This window comes from Balaenoptera acutorostrata, chromosome 1, assembly GCF_949987535.1.
Source record: "Balaenoptera acutorostrata chromosome 1, mBalAcu1.1, whole genome shotgun sequence".
NCBI lineage: Eukaryota > Metazoa > Chordata > Mammalia > Artiodactyla > Balaenopteridae > Balaenoptera > Balaenoptera acutorostrata.
In genome coordinates, this window is record NC_080064.1 from 53,589,933 (window position 1) to 53,610,830 (window position 20,898).

The window sequence follows — 20,898 nt, forward strand, 5'->3', positions numbered from 1 at the left end:
TTCCCATCCTTCTTTTCACAAGTCTCACCCTGGAGTGGAGTACTTTCCTCTTCTCTTCTTTCATTTCACAAGTCTCCTCCTCCTCAGGGGACGAGATCCCCTCCTCCTCTTCCTTTGGGTCAGCAGCCTCCGTCTGCTCAGGTAGACACTTATTAAATGTTTGATCATAACAAGGTTGGGGAGATATGAGAAAACAACGTACTTTCATTAAGCGTCTGGTGAGTCTAAACTGATGATCATGTGGCAGCTCGGGAAGCTCTGTTAATTTACTGCACGCGTCTCCATCACCCGGCAGTTCCATATCTAGTTCTCCACCTTAAAGAACCTCTCGGGATTTCCGTCGCAGTACTGTGTGCAACAATGAGGAGGAACATAGACTTACACAGCTTTTGAACCAGGTTAATGATTTTGAAGGGTGAGTGGGAGGCAAGGCGCAACATCTGCTGCCTCCAGGCCCTGGGTATGAGGCATGAGAGGAAGGGCTGCTGATCTGAGTGGTGTAATAAAGCCAGACCATAGGCTGTGGATCTCATGAGATGGAGCTGGACCTAGCCAGGTGGAAGGACTCCAGACACCATGGCTCTTTCAAGTTGCACAGACCTTAGTACCATCACCTCAGGACGTCGAAGGCTGTCTGCCTTCCCCAGGAATCCCTGTCTGTCCCCTCCCCTCTCCGTTTAGAATGGCGTCCGTATCTGCCTCCCCCGTTAGGTGACAGCAATGGCAAGCTTTCTTGTGGGAGAGTGGGGAACACATTTGCTTTCCCTGGGTTTCCTCTGCTCCCACCCGTGTCCTCAGAACCTACCACAGAAGTTTGCACCCAGTAGTTCAAAATTTACTTTAAAAACAAATGACCAAACTTCCCATTAGCCTTTTTGCTTTCCCCCTTCCTCAAACACAGAAATAGACCTCTCCCAGCCTCACCTCCAAGCCTAGTCCCCGGTGTTGCTAGACAAAGAGCACTTCAGACGCGGGGCTGAGCCAAGGCTCCTAGACCACGGCTCTGTCTCCTCAAACTTGTATCCAACTGAACATGCCCTTCCAAGATCGGGTTATCCCCCTTCACAAGTCATGCCCAGGAAGATCAATCAGCTCTGAGACCAAGAAGGTTGATGTAAATGCCTTGGGGCTGTAGAGTTATCCTGGGGATGATGGGTTTGTCTCCTTGCTTCCCTGCAAAAGACCAAACTATCAGTGAAAATGCTTCACATTTCCCGTCCAGCCCTTTGTATTTCACTCCTACAAAATAGGCAGGAGCTCAGGGATCCTAGGTTTTAATATTATCCGTTATTGAGAGGCCCATCTTATTTCAGGGTTGGGGGTGAGCGAGAGGCCTTCAGACTTTAGAGGGATATGAGTTTTTCTGTAAGGTGGTGCTGTATTCGTGTTTTTATATTTTCTAGCTAGATAAAGAAATTTAATTTTTACCCAAATAGAACTATGGCTTTGGTTTCACAGTTTATATGGACTCCTGAAAGTTTATTAAAGTTCAGAAGCTTTCTTCCTAGAACATCCATGGGGTGTATACCTCCTACCTCCCAACCCCTCTCCTTGTAGTACTGGGGGGAGGGGTGCGTTTTTCCCGCCTGTTGCCAAGCACAGCCATGAAGATCAGCTCTACTTGCAGCTGCTTGTTTGACTCTCTGCCCCTCTTTCTTCCCAGCTCCATGTCTAGACTGTACTTCATTATATGCAGGGTGAAGCAGATCTCTAGGTGTGAGGGTCCAAGACCAGGTCTGTACCCTCTCACCAGGCAATTTGCCTCACACTGAATTCAATTAAGAGCACAGGCTTCCAAAAAAAGAAGAAAGAAAAAGAGCACAGGATTCTAGAGTAAAATGGCATGGGTTTGAATCCAGCCTTCACTCCTTAGCTGACTCGAGAAAGTTACTTAACCTCTCTGCTCCAGGTTCCTCTGTCTGTAATATGGGAATAATTACGGTACCTACGTCTGTAGGGACTCAGAAGAGTGCTTAGCATAGAGGAAGTGCTCAGTTTATATTCAGTATCATGGTGCTGTTATATGTTGAATAAATGAGCCAGTAAAGAAAGGAGCAGGTTGCCATCAAGTCTTGGCTTTTGAAGGTATCTTAGAAAAAGTAATATTTTACTGACTTTCTTCCTCAGCCCCATAACAGATTGTCTGGTTCATGGACAGCTGAGAGTACATGTCCAGATTCCCACCAAGTATAGGAATCCCCCTCACCATATCCCAAATCGGTAGATTTTTGAGTCTCTGAGTCCTTTGCTTTGTGGGGGGCTCATGTCGCAACAAGTTGAGCCATTCCATTCTGTAACTGCCTTAGTTATTAGATTTTTTCTTCTTAAAAAGACCCAGAACCAATCTCCTTGTAACCTCTATCAATCTCACTCTGTTCCGTGGAAATTCAGAATATTGAACCCTGTACGCCCTATTCCTTAGGAAGGTTTTAGGTTCATTCATTTATTCATTCCACAAATGCTTATTAAGCAGTTGTGTGCCAGGCACCTTCACATTGAGAAGATGTTCTTATCATGAATCCTGTGATTGGGTGGGAAAGACAGCTAACAGTCACACAAATACGTATCATGACGATTTGTAAGGAATACTTAGAGCACTACGGAAAGGAAAACGGGGGAAATTAATTTAAACATGGGTAGTCAAAGAAGGCTTGTATAATGGAAGTGACCTTTAAGCTGATGCCAGGCCAACTGGTTTGGTGGAGGGGAGGGGGCGGGAATCCAGGCAGAAAGAACTGTGGGATGTGGGGTGGAGTGGAAGATATAGATGGGATTAGAGGGGTAGGCTAGGAAGGACATTTGTGTGTATAGTTAGGGAGTCTTAATTTTATTCCAGGTACAAAGAAAGACCACTGAAAGGTTTTAAGCAGGGAAGGGCCATTATCCATTTTATATTTAAAAAGATAACTGGCTGTTGTGTGGAAGAGAGATTAGAAGAGGGTAAGTGGGGATTCCAGGTAAAAGGCAGCTGATGATGATTGACTGAATTAAGATGGTCACCAGAGAGATGAAAAGGAAACAAACTTGAGAAGTATATTGGAGGTAGAGTCCAGAGGATTTGGTGGTAGATTATTCAGAATAAGCATCAGTTAGGTTAACATTCTAGTACCTTTCCAGCTGGACAGTCACCACCAGCCAACAATCGGATATTTTCAATATTATACCTAGTGGGTTTCTAATTAGGCAGCTGGAGGTGCTATCTATTAAGAAGAGGAAACCTAGAGGGAAAATGAATAGAAGGGATTTGGTTGTTGGATCAAGAATTTGGATTCGGTTGTGTTAATTAGGCTTTGAGATATTAAAATGCAGATGTTGAGTTGGCAATTGGATATAACAGACTAAGCTGGGAATTGTTAGCACGTTGTTGGAATTTAAAGCTGTGGGGATATGTATGCTGTGACCTAGACCCTGAGTGTGCAAGTGGGAAGTGAGCCAGGACTGAGCCACGAGGGGTGAGTAGAATAGCAGAGATGGAAGCAGCAGGAGGAAAGCCGGAGAGTGGATCATGGAAGTCTGGGGCTGGCAACAGGGATGGAAACTGGAATGGAGTGGGGCTTTGAAAATGATGTAGGCTGAGAGTAGGTAGGATTACATGCAAAGACAACTCCTCCACTACATTTGCTGGGGAGGAGAGGAAAAAAAAAAACCCAGAAACTGGTGGTAAGTGCAGAGGAGAGTCTATCATTTTCTTTTTTGTTGTTTATCCTAAATATTCCCCCAATTTGTTCATTCTTTATATTATAGTATTTCCAGAAGATCCTAAAACTTATGGATGGAAATGTTTTCCCCCAGAATAGGATGCTTCACCCAAAATGTGTTCTGATCCAGCCAGGGCTGGGGCCAGGGCCAGCCTGTGGCTTTCCTTGTCTAAATACTCTATTAATAGATGCAACTAAGCTTAACTATTTAGGCAGTCATGCCCTCTGTTGGCTTATTCTGAAACTGCAATCAAATCAAGGTCTTGCATTGTTGTCAAGCTAAGTCCCTTCACTCTGTACTTGAGTGCTATTATCTGGAAGAACTGTTAATCAGAAGCAGGGGTAGACCAGGAGTTCTTGAAAAAGAATCTCTGGTAACTAGTTGAGGTGGAAGACAACTCCAGGATAAGCAGACAAGGCAGGCTATTTATGATTCCTCTTTAACAGATGAAGAAACTGAAACTCAAGCCACAGTATCATTTAAGTGGCAAAAACTGAACTTCAGATCTTCATTCTGTCAGAGTTATACCATATTTCTTCTTAATTCTTTGGAATGTTTTTGCAGAATAGAAATATAAGTGAATGTTTAAATGTTGGTTGTTCTATACTTTTGTTTGGGACCATCTAAAATGCAAATCATAGGAAGTAAGAGATATTCTTTCTTTCATTCACCAAATATTAATTGAACACCTACTATATGCTAGACATGTTCTACATAAGGGGCATACAGTAGTGAATAAAACAGACAAACTTCATGCCCTCACATTCTAATATGAAGTGGTAAGACAATAAATAAGGCATGATATATAATTAATTAGATAGTAATGGTAGTAAGAAGGAAGCATAAAGCAGGGAAAGAAGATGTTGTTAAACAAGATGCAACTGAGTGAGTTTGAAGATCTATTTGGCTTTACCCAATGATTCATGAATTGGGCAGCATCCCATTTAACAAGTAGAATGGCACTCCAGGGATCTATACAAAATAGAAGGCTTTTATAGGGAGACAGAAGGTGGGACAAGGAAGTTAAAAAGTGGATTATTTCAGGCAAGGTCACCTTCCCTTCCTGGGAAGGCAGGGGGTCTTATCAAGCAGATCCCCTCACTGGTGTTGATGAGGAAATTCCAGACTGATTGGTTTAAAATTCCACTCCAAGGAGGGGCTGAAACTGCAGTTAGGTTAGGTGTTAAGTCCTACTAGGGCTTAGCATACATGACTATTTTGGGCCTGTTTCTTTTCTCTTTTTTTTTAAATTAATTTTTTAATTAAAGTATAGTTGATTTATAATGTTATATTAGTTTCAGGTGTACAACATAGTACTTCAATATTTTTATGGATTATACTCCATTTAAAGTTACTATATAATATTGGCTATATTCCCTGTGCTGTACATTACATCCTTGTATCTTATTTATTTTGTACCCAGTAGCATGTACTTCTTAATCCCCTTCCCCTATCTTGCCCCTTCCCACTTCCCTCTCCCCACTGATAACCACTAGTTTGTTCTCTGTATCTATGAGTCTGTTTCTGTTTTGTTATATCCATTCATTTACTTTATTTTTTAGATTCCACATATAAGTGAAGACATACAGTATTTGTTTTTCTCTGACTTACTCCACTCAGCATAATTCCCTCCAGTTCCATCCATATTGTTGCAAATGGCAAATTTCTTTTTATGGCTGAGTAATATTCCACTGTATATAGACAGCACACCTTCTTTATCCATTCATCTGTTGATGGACACTTGTGTTGTTCTGTACTGTTTTCCATTACGGCTGCACCAATTTACATTCCAACCAGCTGTGTACTAGGGTTCCCTTTTCTCCACATCCTTACCAATTTATTATTTGTGGTCTTTTTAACAATAGCCAGTCTGGCAGGTGTGAGGTGATATCTCATTCAGTAGGTTGTTTTTTCATTTTGTTGATGGTTTCCTTCACTGTGCAAAAACCTTTTAATTACTTCCCATTTGTTTATTTTTGCTTTTTGTTTCCCTTGCCTGAGGAGACAGATTCAAAAAAATATTGCTAAGACTTACGTCAGTGAGTGTACTGCTTATGTTTTCTTCTAGGAGTTTTATGGTTTCCAGTCTTGCATTTAGGTTTTTAATTCATTCTGAGTTTATTTTTGTATGTGGTGTGAAAAAAATGTTCTAATTTCATTCTTTTACATGTTCTTGTCCAGGTTTCACAGCATCACTTATTGAAGACACTGCCTCTTCCCCACTGCATATTTTTGCCTCCTTTGTCATAGATTAATTCACCATAAGTGTGTGGGTTTATTTCTGGTTTCTCTATTCTGTTCCGTTGATCTGTGCATCTGTTTTTGTGCTAGGGGCCTGTTGTTTCTTTTTAAACAATATAAAATGTTGGGCTGGGGTGTTGGTGTGGGACTTTTAGTTAGGGTGGCCAAGGAGGGTGACTTCAGAGTAAAGACCTGAGGGAAGTGAAGGAGCTGGGGGCAGAGCATTCCAGGCAGAATGCACAGCACTCGCAAAGCGCCAAGGTGGAGATCTCTCTGGCATGTTAGAGGAACAGCCAGGGGCCAGCATGGCTGGAGCAGGGTGAACACAGGGGAGAATGTTTGGAGACGAAGGTGGAGACATAACTGGGCAGATCACCTGCAGATGACCTTACAGACCATCTAAAAACTTCAGTGTGTGATCCAAGGGGCTCCAGATTTCCTTTGGATGGTTTTAAGCAGAGGAATGAAATAATCTTCTGAATTTTAACAGGAACATTCTAGCTGCTATAGACTGAGTGGAGGAGGGGCTGAAGCAGGGAGATGAGTAAGGAGGCTTTTGTAAAACTCCAAGCAAGAGATGATTTTACAGGGACTTCCCTGGTGGTCCAGTGGTTAAGACACCGCGCTTCCACTGCAGGGGACATGGTTTTGATCCCTGGTCGGGGAACTAAGATCCTACATGCCACGTGGCACGGCCAAAGAATAGAAGAAAAAAAAAAAAGAGAGTGAAAAAGAGATGATTTTATAAAAAGACCAGTTGAATTTTATGAGGATTGAAAGTGGGTTGTGAAAGGAAGCATCAAGGATGACACCAAGGTGTTTGCTGAGACTGGAAGAATGAAGTTGCATTACCTGAGATGAGGAAGGCTAGGGAGCAGAGGAGGGGGCGGGGGAGTGGCTCAGTGCTGGACAGGTTAGCTTTGAGATACCTGCTGGGCATCCCATTAGGGAGGTCAAATTGGGGATTGGGTATGTAGGTCTGGAGTTAAGTAAGAGGTGGTGCTGGAGAGACAGATTCAGGAATTATCATTACATAGATGATATTTAAATTCATAAAGTGGTATAAGGTGAGATAACTAAGGGGATGTCGAGATGGAAAGATAAGAAGCTCCAGGAGTGAGCCCTGTGGCACTCTGATAGAGTTTTGGGAGCTATGAAAAAACATGGCCAGAAGGTGGAAAGGAAACTAGTAAAGTGTAGTGTCATAGAAGCCAAATGAAGAAAATAGTTTGAGAAAGAATAATCCATTGTGTCAAATTCTACAGATAGATTAAATAAGACTGAGAACTGACCATTGGGTAGAGTATGGTTTCTCTAATTCTCCCCTGACTTATAATGGATTGTCTTGTTCTGACTCCCCATCCCCCGCCCAGGTTGTGGCAGATACCAATATAAGTGCCATAGCAACTCAGCTTGAGAACATGTCTACGGGCTACCCCCTTGGTTCACCGGCTGCCGAGCACCGTCTGGAGGACACAGAGTGAGTATTCTAGATGCAGAGTGCCTCTTATGTGTGTGGGCAAAGCTCAGTGAGACCTTTTCCAGGTTGTAGAGTGTGCTCCCTAAAGGAGAGGAATGGGAAAGTACACATTACCTTTTCTAACTCCTAGGGAATCTCCAAGAAAGCAACAGGGTTGCCCTACATCTCACAAGGCTTTGCTCCACCACGTGAGTTCTTCACAGACTGTTACCACAGGGCCTGCACACACTGCACCTGGCCACTGGGACTGGTCCCTGTGCCCTCTCCCCTCAGAAGCCTCAGATTTATAGCCCAGATTCACCCTTCTTCATTACGCAAGGAACCAGGTTTCCTCAGTTTTCTAAGCTAAAATCTTGTTCTGAGGTTAAATCTTCTTGTCATACTTGCTGGCATTTTTCACTAAAACCTGTCACTGCAGTTAAAGTTGCTCATTAAAGCAGTGTTTCTCAAACTAGAATGTCCACAAGAATAACCCAAACAGCATATTTAAAAATGCTAATTCCTCTGGCCCATTCTCAGAGATTCTGAGTAGGTGGTCTAGGGTGGGTTCTCCGGGACAGTGTTGCTGCAGATAAGCCGAGGACCCACACTTCGAGAAATGCTGCCCAAAGTTATTCCTCTCAACTATACCAGTGCCTGGTCACTAGCTGGTGCTCAATAAATGTTTGTTGGCTGATCCGAACCCATTATTGGAATGATCTGATGGTCACAGCCATTCCCAACTTTTTCCTGATTGTTCATTAACTTAAATGACAGCTTTGAGTTTGTTTTTCTTGAGGAAAGAATATTAAACTAGGCTCATTTTACTTTTTTCTCATTATGAAAGTAATGAACGCTTGCTATTAAAATGTGACAAATACATGAAAGTATAACATTTTCAGGCTAGAGTGGCCATTTACTTAAAAAAAAAAAAAAGAAATCAGGACCCTTATATGAAGAATAGTATACACTTAGCATCCTTTAACATGTCCATGGAACTACTGAGATGCCCTGTGATCTTGGGTCCTTTGCTATGATTCCACAGCTCCTGGCAGGTTGGGAACTACTAGCATAAAAGAATTTAAAAATCACTTATAATCTGACCACTGTTAACATTTGGAGATTTTTTTTTTTTTACTAGTCTTCTAAGTGAAAGTAAATTAAAACTAACTGAAAGTGTGAGATAAATGGAGGTAAACTCCATCGAATGCTGCCAGTGGAGGAGTGAAGCTGCATTCCTCCCTTTCCTGGAGAAAACAGGCTCTAGTTGTGAACAGGTACAATTATGAAGGTCTCTAATGATTTGGTGGCCCCCAGGGGCTAGCTCTAAAACAATGGCTTTGGACATCTAGGTTCCCATTTCAATACGGGCTGGCTGTGTTTGAAAGAGGAGACATGAATCAAGTTCATGTCTAGCCAGTGGCCTATTACTGAGAGTGCTTATAAGGCCACAAAGTGATGAAACGTAGAGCCTTATTCATGACGTCATTACCATTCAGCCACAGGGGATAATACTTCATTATTTCAGCAGATATTTATTGAGTGCCTTCCTAAGGCTAGACACTACAAGTGCTGGGTCCTGAGGACTCAAACTTAGAAACGTAGGTGAAGGCATTGCCCCAGTCCTCATAGAACTGCCAGAGGATTGGAAAAGCAGACCCATAAATCCATGGTTATAAACGAGTTGGTAAGTGTTGGAGAGCTTAGTTCAGTGAGAGAGAGAAGTAAGCACAGAGTCCTGTGAAGCCATGGAAGAGAGGCATAACTCAGCTAGGGAGGGTCCTTGGAGGCACTAATGCTTAACCTGAGTTTTTAAATAATTGGAGAAAACAGGAGTGGCATTTAAAACAGGTAATAATATATACGGTATAGACGTTCAGCAATTACTATGGATGCCTTCTGTAAACAACCAGCAAGTGCATAGCAAACAACTGGTATCAGTGGGAAGCAGCTGAAAATCAAGCTTAAAATAAGCCAGGCAAAATCGAGGAGGAGGAGAGGGAAGAATATTCTAGTCAGACAAAACAGCATATTCAAAGGTTGCTCATATCCCAGTTTTGCAAATTTCTCTGAGTACATGAATGGCTGCATTTATATCAGATGGCTCTGCCTCTCGGACGTGCATGCTGCCGCAAAACAAGTGACCCTGGCAGGATACGCATACAAACCTCCTGCAGATAAGACGACAGGGCCCAGGTACCAGAGTTCCTTTAGGCTTTTACCCTTTGGACAACCACGTATGGGAATAAGAAATTGGCGTTAGTTAAGCTTAGCTTTAACTCCTTGAGCCCACACATGTAATTTAATTTTTACCCATGTTGTTTCTGAGAGAGATGACTTCCACACTGGACAAAGCTTTGAAAATCTAAATTATGCATTTGAAACAAATTGTCTTTATCCATTTTGCTTCACCTTGGTTTCTCTCTTCTCTCCTGGATTTCAGTTCTCATTTACATAGTCGTGATTCTGAGGGTGTGACAGGCGCAGTGCTTGGTGCTGGGAATGCCCAGAGGGCGGAGACTTAAGGAGTTGATAATCTGGTAGAGGAGAAAGATGGTTAAGAAATCATGATACAGTATGACAAGTGCTATATGGAAATCTGGACCAAGAACAAAGGGAGCACAGAGAAGGTGGGGGTGAATGCTTCCAAGGGAGTCAGGAAAGCATCGCATTGGAGACTGGAGGTGGGTTTTGAAGAATGAATTCCCACACTCAGTGGAAGTGGGGATCAGGTGCAGCGAGGATATTCAGGCGGAATAACAGCAGCCGTTACTGAGCTCTAGGGCTGCCGTCACCTGCTCTGTTCAGAGGTCCACCTGTGCACTGCGGTGTACACCAAGCTCAGGTGATACCCCGCCTCTCCATCTCCATGCACGTTCTTCAAAGATGTAAAGACAGTTCTGTTCAGCTTTAGACAGTAAGTTTAAAAGTTAAAAACTAAGCAAAAAAAAAGAGTGCTTGGACAACTTCAGCATCATGACTTTATTTTCAGTTAAAAAACAGTGGGTTTTATGAAAGAGAAACCTCTAAAACATCAAAAATACTGGCATGGTATAGGAAATTCAAAAATAACTTTCTAGATTGCTTTCTGCCAGTTTGATTTGATAAACTGACCATCATTATTTCGCAGTATGAAAGTCTCTCTCAAATCTGTGTTCTTCCATTAAAATGAAATTCCCTCTCAATATCTATTCTTGAATTAAACAGCGTGCATTGTGTTTTCAGAACACCTCCAGCTAAGATTATTACTTTGGAGAAAGGCTCTGAAGGATTGGGGTTTAGTATTGTAGGGGGTTATGGAAGTCCCCATGGAGACCTGCCAATTTATGTCAAGACTATATTTGCAAAGGTATTTTTTTCCTTTTTACTGTACTTTTTTTTTTTTTTTAAACTTAGGTGAGATTTTTTTTGTGTTTTGCTATGCTTTACTTTGGGTGATACCTGAATGTGTGCATGTATGCTTGTTTCATTTTCACCTTACAGGAAATTCCCACACCACACTAGTGCAAGAAGTGTTCTTTTATAAAAGTGGAGTCACAAGAAGTGTAATATTCTTTAGACCATTTTACAAAAGTAGATGCTAACAGATTTTAAAGAGTGTCTTCTTTCAACAGCCAGTGTAAGGAATATGGCATGCTCTTTGGAAGAGCTCTTTGGCCTTGGAAGTATTGTTCTTGCTAGAACAAAGATTTAGCTTTCTACTTTAAGATATTGCAGAGGCCCATGGCATAAAGCTTTGTACAAGCCTGGGATCAGTGCAACATTAATGGCTGCCCATCACTAAAACCTCAGGATGCTTTAGCTGAAGATGGTTTCTCTCTTCCAATAGTCTGCCAAGTACTTGCAGGATCAACCCAGTGAGTTAGACTAAGACTGGATAACGGGGGACTTCCCTGGCGGCGCAGTGGTTAAGAATCCGCCTGCCAATGCAGGGGACGTGGGTTCGAGCCCTGGTATGGGAAGATCCCACATGCTGCAGAGCAACTAAGCCCGCATGCCACAACTACTGAAGCCCATGCGCCTAGAGCCTATGCTCCACAACAAGAGAAGCCACTGCAATGAGAAGCCCGTGCACCGCAATGAAGAGTAGCCCCTGCTCGCCGCAAGTAGAGAAAGCCCACGCACAGCAACAAAGACCCAACGCAGCCAAAAATTAAATAAATAAATTTATAAAAAGAAAAAAACAAAGAGTGGATAACAGTATCTTTCAAGAATTAAGTAGTCCAATTCATCCTACTTAATACACAGGTCATAGTGTAGGTTTCTGCTACTGCCACTAGATGGCTCTTAGATAAGTTTTTAATTTCATTATTAAAGTTGGAATTTAAATTTGTTATAAACTAAAAGATCTCTGAAAGTATTTAGTTTTGATACTACAACTTTATTCTTCACTACTTTTATCACAATCATTTGTTTATTAATTGATCCAATTGCCTCCTAGTGCTTTATTTTCTTAAAGAAATAAAGGCCTTCCAAAGAAGAAATAAGATAGATTCTCTTTCCAGAAGGCTGTACTATACACTATATACAAGTTTGCTTTTACCTAGGCAGATCTTATCACCTGTTAACTGGGTGTAACCGTGACCTGACATAAGCCTCAAGTCGTTTGGCGTTTGCTTTTGGAACACATTAGGCAGCTACAGAGTTACACACCTGTTTCCATCTTGCTAGGATGCCTGTCAAGGGGGCATGTTATTCCCATACACATATCTGTTGACCTGATGATGGATGAACAGGGAAAGGAAAGGCAGATCAGAAACGTTCTGGATGACAGTGCTACCCTAGTCTGATAATTCCCAAGGTGGATAAACCACCTGCAGACCCTCCTTTTCCTAGGATAACACCATAAGTAGCTGTGATAATGATGCTTTGGGAGGATTGTTATACTTTGCATTTAAAAGAGCCAGCTATGGAGATAATGACAGTGGAATGGCTGCAAAGTGAGCCCCCACTAAGCTAAAGATTCCCCCCATAGGAGTTTTGATCTAAGAACTACAGCTATATGTTTTCTTGTTTTTTAAACACTGAACATACATTCTTTAAAATGTTTATCTCTGATTCAGGTTTCTGGATCTCAGATGTCCACAGGGTGGACATAGGGTGTGGATTATTACATGACCTTTTTGGTGTCCTAAGCATCTTTTAACAGTTCTCTTGCTCAACTAAGAAATGAATTTGGCCCATCCAGGTCTTTTCTTCCCCTCCAGAAGTAGGAAGCATCACAGACACTTAGGGTGTGTAGGATTTTCGAGGCTTAATCAGTCTGATTAACAAGCTGTCAGGGCCTTCCATTTTCTTTCAGGTGTTTGGTTGGAAACTTCAAAACTTCAAAATCAAAGCCAACTTTAGATCTTAGTCCCTTCAGCAGCCGAATTTTACCATAAGCCAACAAGAGATTGGCCTAAAGACTTCAACAACCCTGAAAATTGAGGGAGCAGTTTTTTGGAGCCTGTGAAATCTGAAAACATGAGTTTGATCATCATTCGTTTCATTTTATTATACTACCACCATGATTGAGTAAATACCGTGTGCCGTACACTTAATCCTTAGAACAGGACGAAAGATAGATAATAGAGCCTATTTTACAGCATAGGGAAGGCGAAGTGACCAAACTAGGACATAGCAAGTGGGTAAGACCACGTTTCCAAGCTAGATGGAGGTCTGTCTGAGAGCCATTTATTTCTTCCTTCCCTTGTTTAGTCTACAGATGCCACATTAATAAAGTAGGAAAGGAGATTCAGGTCAGTGTAACTATCAAGTAAGCACGGCAATACCTGAAATAGTGTACACATCCTAGAAAGTTGAAAAATCGACCTTTTTTGCATTAGTGAAAATGAAAACTTGAAGAGCTTAATGTGCTTTTTAAAGAACTAATTACACAGGTATCTGAGGTTAACTGAAACCCTTAAATCTCAGCATGTAAAATTTATTAAAATCAAGTTAGATTTATCCGTTAGCATTACTTGTTTAATCCTGTCTTCGGTGCAGTTAACACACTTTCTTAAAAGAAAAAAAAAATTTGAATAAAGCTGCAAATTATTTAATCTTGGTATTTTCCCCCCAGTATAGTCCTGGTTTTGAATATTCTTTATTACATCTTTTTACAGGAATTCCACCCTTTTCACAGCTTTGAAATTCTAGATAATTCACCCACCACCTCAGGACCTCCATGCTGTAGGACACAGGTCTCTGGAGTGTTAGTGCCTCTTAGCTCGGCTTCTGCAGGAGGCCATCAGCGACCAGGTGCCTGCAGGCCTTGGTTAATTTCCCCAGTAGTTCGACATCATTTAGAGGACTCTTTTGGCACTAACTTTTCAAGGAGTTCTCACAATTACCCCGACAGATGGAGAAAGCTTCCTGTGAATCATTTTCTAGGTCTTTTCTTTCCTTAGTCGTCCAAAGTATTTCTAGTAATATCATGGCGTTTTTGATACTCAGCTTTAGAATGAAGAAAAGCCCAAGTTTCACTTGCTTTGTGCCATTCTGAAGAGCCATGCATGACTGAATATGTAATGAAAGTAGTCATTTAGAAACCTATTTAGATGGATCAAAGGTAAAGTTGAAGCTATTGAATATGATATTGCAAAATTTTAGAAATGCTCCACTTCTGTGTATTTTTATATTTATATATATATATAAAACAGCTTTATTGAGATATGTTCACATACCATAAAATTCACCCATTTAGAGGATAAAACTAATACCAGATTCAGTTCTGCCTTTGTATGCTACATATTCATGAATGTGACATGATATGACATTCAAATTCCATTCAGTACTGAATATTGAAATAAGGTCCTACTTGTATTAAAAGAAATGTGAACGTCAGGACATTTCTACTAGTATGTTATGTAAACAATGGATAATTATGATTACTATTCAACCATTATTCAAATAACATATCCTACATTATTCTTAGTTTTCTTAATTTAAAAATATTACCTAGAAATAACTTTAATTGGTAGTTTTAAAAGTTTTCTTTTAATATGCACACCATAATATTAATATTATTTGAATATTAATTGCATCATCCTAGATTAAACTGGAATGTTTCTTGTTTGCAGGGAGCAGCTGCAGATGACGGCCGATTGAAGCGAGGTGATCAGATTTTAGCTGTTAATGGTGAGACTCTGGAAGGTGTTACACATGAGGAAGCTGTGGCCATTCTAAAACATCAGAGAGGAACTGTAGTCTTAACTGTGCTATCCTGAGCCTTGGGTCCTGATCACAAGATAGATGTGGTTGTAGAATATCCATAGGAAGACAAAGTTCTGAGGATGAAAAGCAGCCTCAACTAAAACCCACCTTCATTCTTACCATCTCAACCTCTCTGCTTGGGAGAGATGGCCCAGGTTTCACGTGAATTTCCCAAGTTGACAATCTGATGTTTCCCAGATTCTGTCACCTCTTAGTGAGGTTAATTTCTAACAGCTGAGTCTTATGCGTTTTGCATTTAACGTCAATGTTTATCAACTAGTAGTAAGTGGTTCTGATTATATTTGCTGAAATAGAAGTTAACAACCTCTCATTCCTTGTGTCCTTCTCTCCCCATCCCGACTCATACGGAGGCTGAGCAGCAACCAGATCGCATCCGATGAACAGAAACAAATGTTAAGCAACTTGTCATCTCACTCATGATTTACGTATGCTAATTGTCTCTTCAGATACCCCAGAAAACATTAGCAGTGTAATTAACTTAGCAGTGATGCCCATGATGAAATACCAGATTCTCCTGTGGGAAATTACTGTGCTCTTTTCTGTACGACTTATCGTCAAATAAGCCTCAAATTCATTTCTCTGGGTAGATCTTTATAAGTTAGTCATTGGTGATTATGATGAGTCAATTTGCAGACTGTAATCTAAAAATTCTGAATGGCTTCTAATTGTTTTCTTAGCTACATAAATGCATACTACTGAGAAAATGCACCTTCTTCTCAGCAAGAACAATTAGCATCCATATTCTGAATTCTAACAATGCTAAGTTATGCTCAAGTCTGGGAAGTTCATCGGGAGTTAACAGCATTTCAGCAGGCAGGCATCATTCCCACACCTCAGGCTTCAGACGAGGAGGTGGAAGCCCCAGAACCACACTGCAGAGATCAGCGAGTTTTTACTAAAGTCAGCCAAGGTCTGGATGGCCTTGGCATTGTGCAAAGTGGAGTGACAAATTTGAGTTTCCCTCCGCTTGGCTCCATACCTGTCAGTCGAGCAGCACACAGTGTAGGAACGTAGATGGAGCAACGCACTTAGCCACAAAGTGACTGAACAAATGGACTGAGCCTAGGAATCAGTGATGGCTCCTTGGCGACTGTTTTCTGGTCTCCAGGCAGCCTCCCATTTGCTGAAGTGTGCATGCTAAGAAAGCAACTACAGCAGAAAATACAAGAACACCTTTAAAGTTGGTTCGGGGCCTTCTTATTCAGGTATTAGCAGGAAAAGTGGGGGGAGGGAGATGCTTATCAATGAATGTTATAGGTTCTTCTGTGAAAAAATGCACCACGAAAGATGAGTATCAGAATGGGGAATAGAAGTAGTGTGGCATTATTTACCTAAAACACAATGCTGCAAATGATTCACAATAATTATCAAAATGTAATGGGCTCTGATTTAAGATGTTATTTAATAAGTATAGATTTTAATTGAGAACTATCTTTCAGTAGATGTAATCACAAAGTGCATTAACTCTTGTTGGAATATTTTGTGGCTATTCCAAAGTATAGAGTGCCTAAATTTCATGTTGAAAATGTCTTTCATTACTGGTATTAAGTTTTCTGAATTTACACATGGCTTTCGAAATGTCTAATGTATCCCAAGATACGCAGTGTTGTTAGAAATTATTTTTCAATGCATGAGAACCTATCAGCCTCAGAACGTTCTCTGTTAATTGTATCTGCAAGGACACCTCAAGCAGCCAAGAAGAAATAAAGCCCAAATAAAACTTGAAAATGCACCTTAAAAAAAAATACATACATATGTTATATATATATACTTTTGAAATGTGATTCTGCTTGATTTTGATGGAATGGCCATTAAATACACATTTTGAAGTAACATATCATTGTTTTGTTTCTTTACACATTATCCTTTTAGGACACGCTACAACAAGTCTCTTGATAAAGGAATTGTGGTGCTTTATACTCCTTGCTGCAGTAAATTGATATAACTATTGCTTCTCATAACTGGTTCTGTCTCTGCTTGCATGACTAGTAAATAACTGCCTTCCCAAAAACATTTTTTTTTTTTTGCATCAGAACTTACCAAGCTAAGAGGATATGAAGATGGGAATTTGTGAAAGGAGTAGTTCTCTCATAGCCACATATATTGTTATAGCCTCATCATTTGGGCCATTTAAGTATAGTAATGATATCATTTATTAGAGTTAGCATGAGAGGGAAGTAAACCAGGAAAGATAAAACTGCTGAATGTTTGTATGTATAAGATATTTCCAAAAATTCTAAATAAATGTAGTTACCAAGGAGCAAATGGAGTTTTATTATATATGAAATAGTTTAACCTCTGCATCTGGTTTTGTGTTTTCATCAGCTATTTTGTTCCCTAATAGAAAAAGAATCAACTTTTCACAAAGTCTAGTGTCCTATTAATATCTAGGATCCATTAATAGCTGTCTCGTATTAATTGCTGCTGTGTTGTCAGGCATTAGAAGAGATACTTTACAAAGGAGGCGGTATAGCAGTCCAGAAGGTGAGTCTTGGCATCACACTGCCTGAGTTTGAATCTTGATGTAGTAGCCATGTGACCTTGTCCAAGTTATTTAGTTTCTTCAATCAGAAAGGGGGGAGAGGAGGGTTCAAAGCACTATAATGAATAACATCCGAGTAGAACTCTTAGTCTAGTGCCTGGATCGTAGTAAGTACTACATAAATAAATATTAACAATAAACCTCTTATCCCATTTATGGAGATGGTCTGAAATTAGACACATGCTGGTGATTAGTGGTTTCAATAAGTAATGACCTTTAAAAAAAAGATATTTCCGAGAGTGGCTTAGCTCTGAATTGTTGCCCCAAGTCAGATAACAAAAAGTGTGTAACTGATTAAAATGGTACGAGCTTGTGTAACTAGAGCTTGTGTTATCAAAAAGCTGAAACCAAGGCTTCCATTGTCAGCCATGCCACTGGGATATAGCTGGATGGGGAGTAATACCAACTCCATATGCCTGCTGCCCACCTCCGGAACCAGGCAAGGCACTTCAATTACCATCAACCCTCGGCAAGCAATTTTAACCTGGTACATTCCAGGAATTTGGAATTGTAAACTATTGTTTTATTAACCCAGCCACACTCCCTTTCTTCCCGTCTTCACACCCATCCACTGTCAAAGAATTCAGCCCCCCCCCACCCCTGCCTCCACCAGATGAGATGCTTATTTGAAAACACGGACTAGGTCACATTCACCTTCGTGTTAATTTCATCCAGTGTACTTTTCAAATTCTGTATGTCCCGTCTTTAGATGTTTTATTTGGGTCTTTTAAAAATATCTTCCATTTCCCTCCTCATGTCCATGTTTTCCTTTACATCAGAGGTCAACAAACTTTTGATGTGAAGAACCAGATAATACATATTTTAGGCTTTTCAGGCCTTTGTAATCTTTGTCATAAGTACTCAACTTTGCCATTGTAGCATGCAAGCAGCAGTAGACAAAACATAAATGAACAAGCTGGCTGTGTTCTAATAAAGCTTTATTTACACACACAGGCAGTGAGCCAAATTTGGCCCACAGGCTGTACTTTGCCCCTGCTTTATAGACGTGAATATATTTTAAGACTATAGTAGTTGGGATCCTTATCTACTATAGTATTCCATCTTTGCTATTCCTGGAGTGTTCTATTGATTGAATTTTTTTTCCTGATTATGGATGGGTCTTACCTTTTGGCTTCTTCGCATGTCTGATAATTTTTTATTGGATGCAAGCATTGTAAAATTTACGTTGTTGGGTGATGGATTCCATTGCATTCCTTTAAATGGCAGTGGACTGTTCTGGCATGCAGTTATGTTAACTCATAATCAGTTTGATCCTTTCAACTCTTGTTTTCAGGCTTTCCTAGGGCAGATCTAATGCAGCCTTTAGAGCTAATTTTGTCCCACTGTTAAGGCATTCTGAAATTTCTATCCAATGCCTGTATATCATGAGGTCTTTCCACTCTGAGAGGTGGAAACCATCCACAGCCCTGTCTGAACTCCAGGTGATTCTTTCCTTGTAGAGTTCCCTCTCGTGCATGTGCAGATTCGTATTCCAACCAAGACTTAAGGGCCTCTATAGCTGCAGGGCTCTAAGCTCTTACTCCATGCAGCTCCCTCCTGGCCAGCACTCTGCCTTACAGCTCACCCACCATGGCCTCCCTGAACTTTGATCTCTCTCTGCAACTCATGGAGTCTATTCGGTTCCCCTTCCCTGGGTCGTAGCCTGGGTACTGCCTCCAGGCAGTAAACCGGGGCACTTGTAGACCTTCCCTTGTTTCCCTTCTTTTTGGGCATTAAAATCCTGTGCTACCTGTTGTCCAATGTCTGAAAACTGTTTTTTCATATATTATATCCACTCTTCCATTGTTTACTACAGCAGGTGCTAAGGGCAATTCCCATAGCACTTAATTCATGGACAGAAGCAAAAGTCCTTTATTCTTGATCTAATCAAAAGGATTTAAGGTGGTAATAAGAATCAATTTCTCACAATATGATGATTCAATTTTCTGTAAGCATTTTGCACTTAAAGAAGCACTATCCCAGTAAGCCCCCTTGGTTTCTCCCAGTTTCTGGAATTGACAGCCCATTTGACTCAGTCCCTGGGTTCCTTCTCCCACCCCTGCCCCCAGCCACCCCTTCCCAGGTGACCTAGGGAGGATATCCCTCTTCCGGAACACGCTTTTTCAGGATGCGGACTCCCACCATCTTATCGTGGGAGATAGAGCCACATCGCCTTTCCTTCGTGTTGGTTCTCAAACTTTATAAGAAACTGAAACTTTTTGTCCCCAATTCCTCTCCCCAATTTTATACTTTATTTATACTTCTGTTTTCCTATTAAAGTCAATCAGAATAGTGAGACTTTTTTGAACACACAATTTTAAATTTAGGTAATAGTTCCAGTTTTATGTCAGCCTCCTGCCAATGTAAAATTTTTGACAGCTTGACTCTCAAACTTCAAATTCTCTATATTTAAGTAAAGATGAAAAAAGAAACATTTCACTGTCTGTATAACACCAAGATAAACTGAAATTTGGAAGTGTTCTGTGTGTGTGTGTAAGAGTCTCTAACCTGCACCCATTCTGAACAGTGCTTCCATTTCCACTCACTTTAAGGAGGAAGAAGGTGCTTTGGTCTTGAGTCCCGGAGATGCTGCTGTCAAGTGTCAGGACCTGTGCTGGGCAAAGCTATTTAGGAGCAAATATTTTTTCTGATCCTCCTTCTAGAATCAGATTTTAGAAATTGTGGCAGCCTCAGAATTGGAGTCTGTCCTGCTTGCCACAATGCCACTCTCATTTCACAGGTGGGAAAAGCATGGCAGAGGGAGTAAGTGGCTTGCCCAGTCCACTCAGCTAATTTGCAGGCAGAAGAGTCTTCAGTAAATCTTGGTGGAAATTCATCAATTTAGCAAACTGTCATAGAGCACCCACACATGGCTTCTAAATTAGCCCCAAATTTTTAAAGCTTATTTCAGTTCTCCCTAACTTAGCTCCACAACACAAGGCACTTGCAAGACAAAAATAAAGGCTAGGAGACCAAGAAAAATAGATGTATATTTTGGAGGTTGACAAAGAAGACCCAGTCTGTCAACTCCCCATACAGCTCTACATTCTGGGAGGAATTCCCATAGCAGTTTAGGCATTCTTTGCAAGGCAGCCATAGCTGATGACAGGTGCAGTGTCACCTGCCCCTCCTGCCTAATGTCTTGACTGGGCATGTGCCCCACTTTCCTCTCCTGGGAGAGCAGAAGAAATGTGAAGGAGTGAGGGATACCAGCCACTCCAGAAACATTTTATTTCCTGGGAACTTCAGGATAGCTGTTTGAAAACAGATTCCAAGGACCCCCACACCCTGAGGGATGGGATTCATCCGTTTGTAAAGGTTAGGAGCAGAAATTTCCTGTCTGACATTTTATTGGTCAGGGTTCTCCAGAGAAATAGAACCAATATGATGTGTGTGTAAAGAGATTTATTATAAGGAAATAGCTCATGCAATTATGGAAGCTGGCAAGTCCAAAATCTTCAGTGTGGGCTGGCAGGCTCACAACCCAGGAGAGTTGATGGTGCAGATGAGGTCTGAAGGCTGCAGAAGAATTTCCTCCTGCTCAGAGAGGCCAGTCTTTTTGTTCTATTCAGGCCTTCAACTGATTGGATGAGGCCCACCCACATTACAGAAGACAATCTGCTGACTCAAAGTCTACTGATTTAAACATTAGTCTCCACACAATGGCGCCTGCCAGCACCACTTTCCTCACGGTAGAATCAGCTCCTAGGAGTGGCCGCTGCTGGTGTCTATGCCCCCA

At 41.1% G+C, this 20,898-nt stretch overlaps 1 protein-coding gene across 16 annotated transcripts in view; it reads left to right on the forward strand.

Moving 5' to 3' along the window:
• Positions 1-16,839, forward strand: part of PATJ (PATJ crumbs cell polarity complex component) — a 343,677-nt gene extending 326,838 nt beyond the window's left edge. For 4 of the 16 annotated variants that reach the window (XM_057543555.1, XM_057543580.1, XM_057543641.1 and 1 more), the window contains 3 exons: positions 7,314-7,420; positions 10,607-10,748; positions 14,464-16,838. In XM_057543555.1, the coding sequence (XP_057399538.1) occupies positions 7,314-7,420; positions 10,607-10,748; positions 14,464-14,610 (396 nt within the window). In that variant the 3' untranslated portion in view covers positions 14,611-16,838. Of the gene's footprint in view, positions 1-7,313; positions 7,421-10,606; positions 10,749-14,463 lie in introns of all 16 variants that reach the window. The other 12 variants (XM_057543572.1, XM_057543601.1, XM_057543610.1 and 9 more) reach the window with 10 other exon arrangements.
• The last annotated feature ends 4,059 nt before the right edge of the window (positions 16,840-20,898 follow it).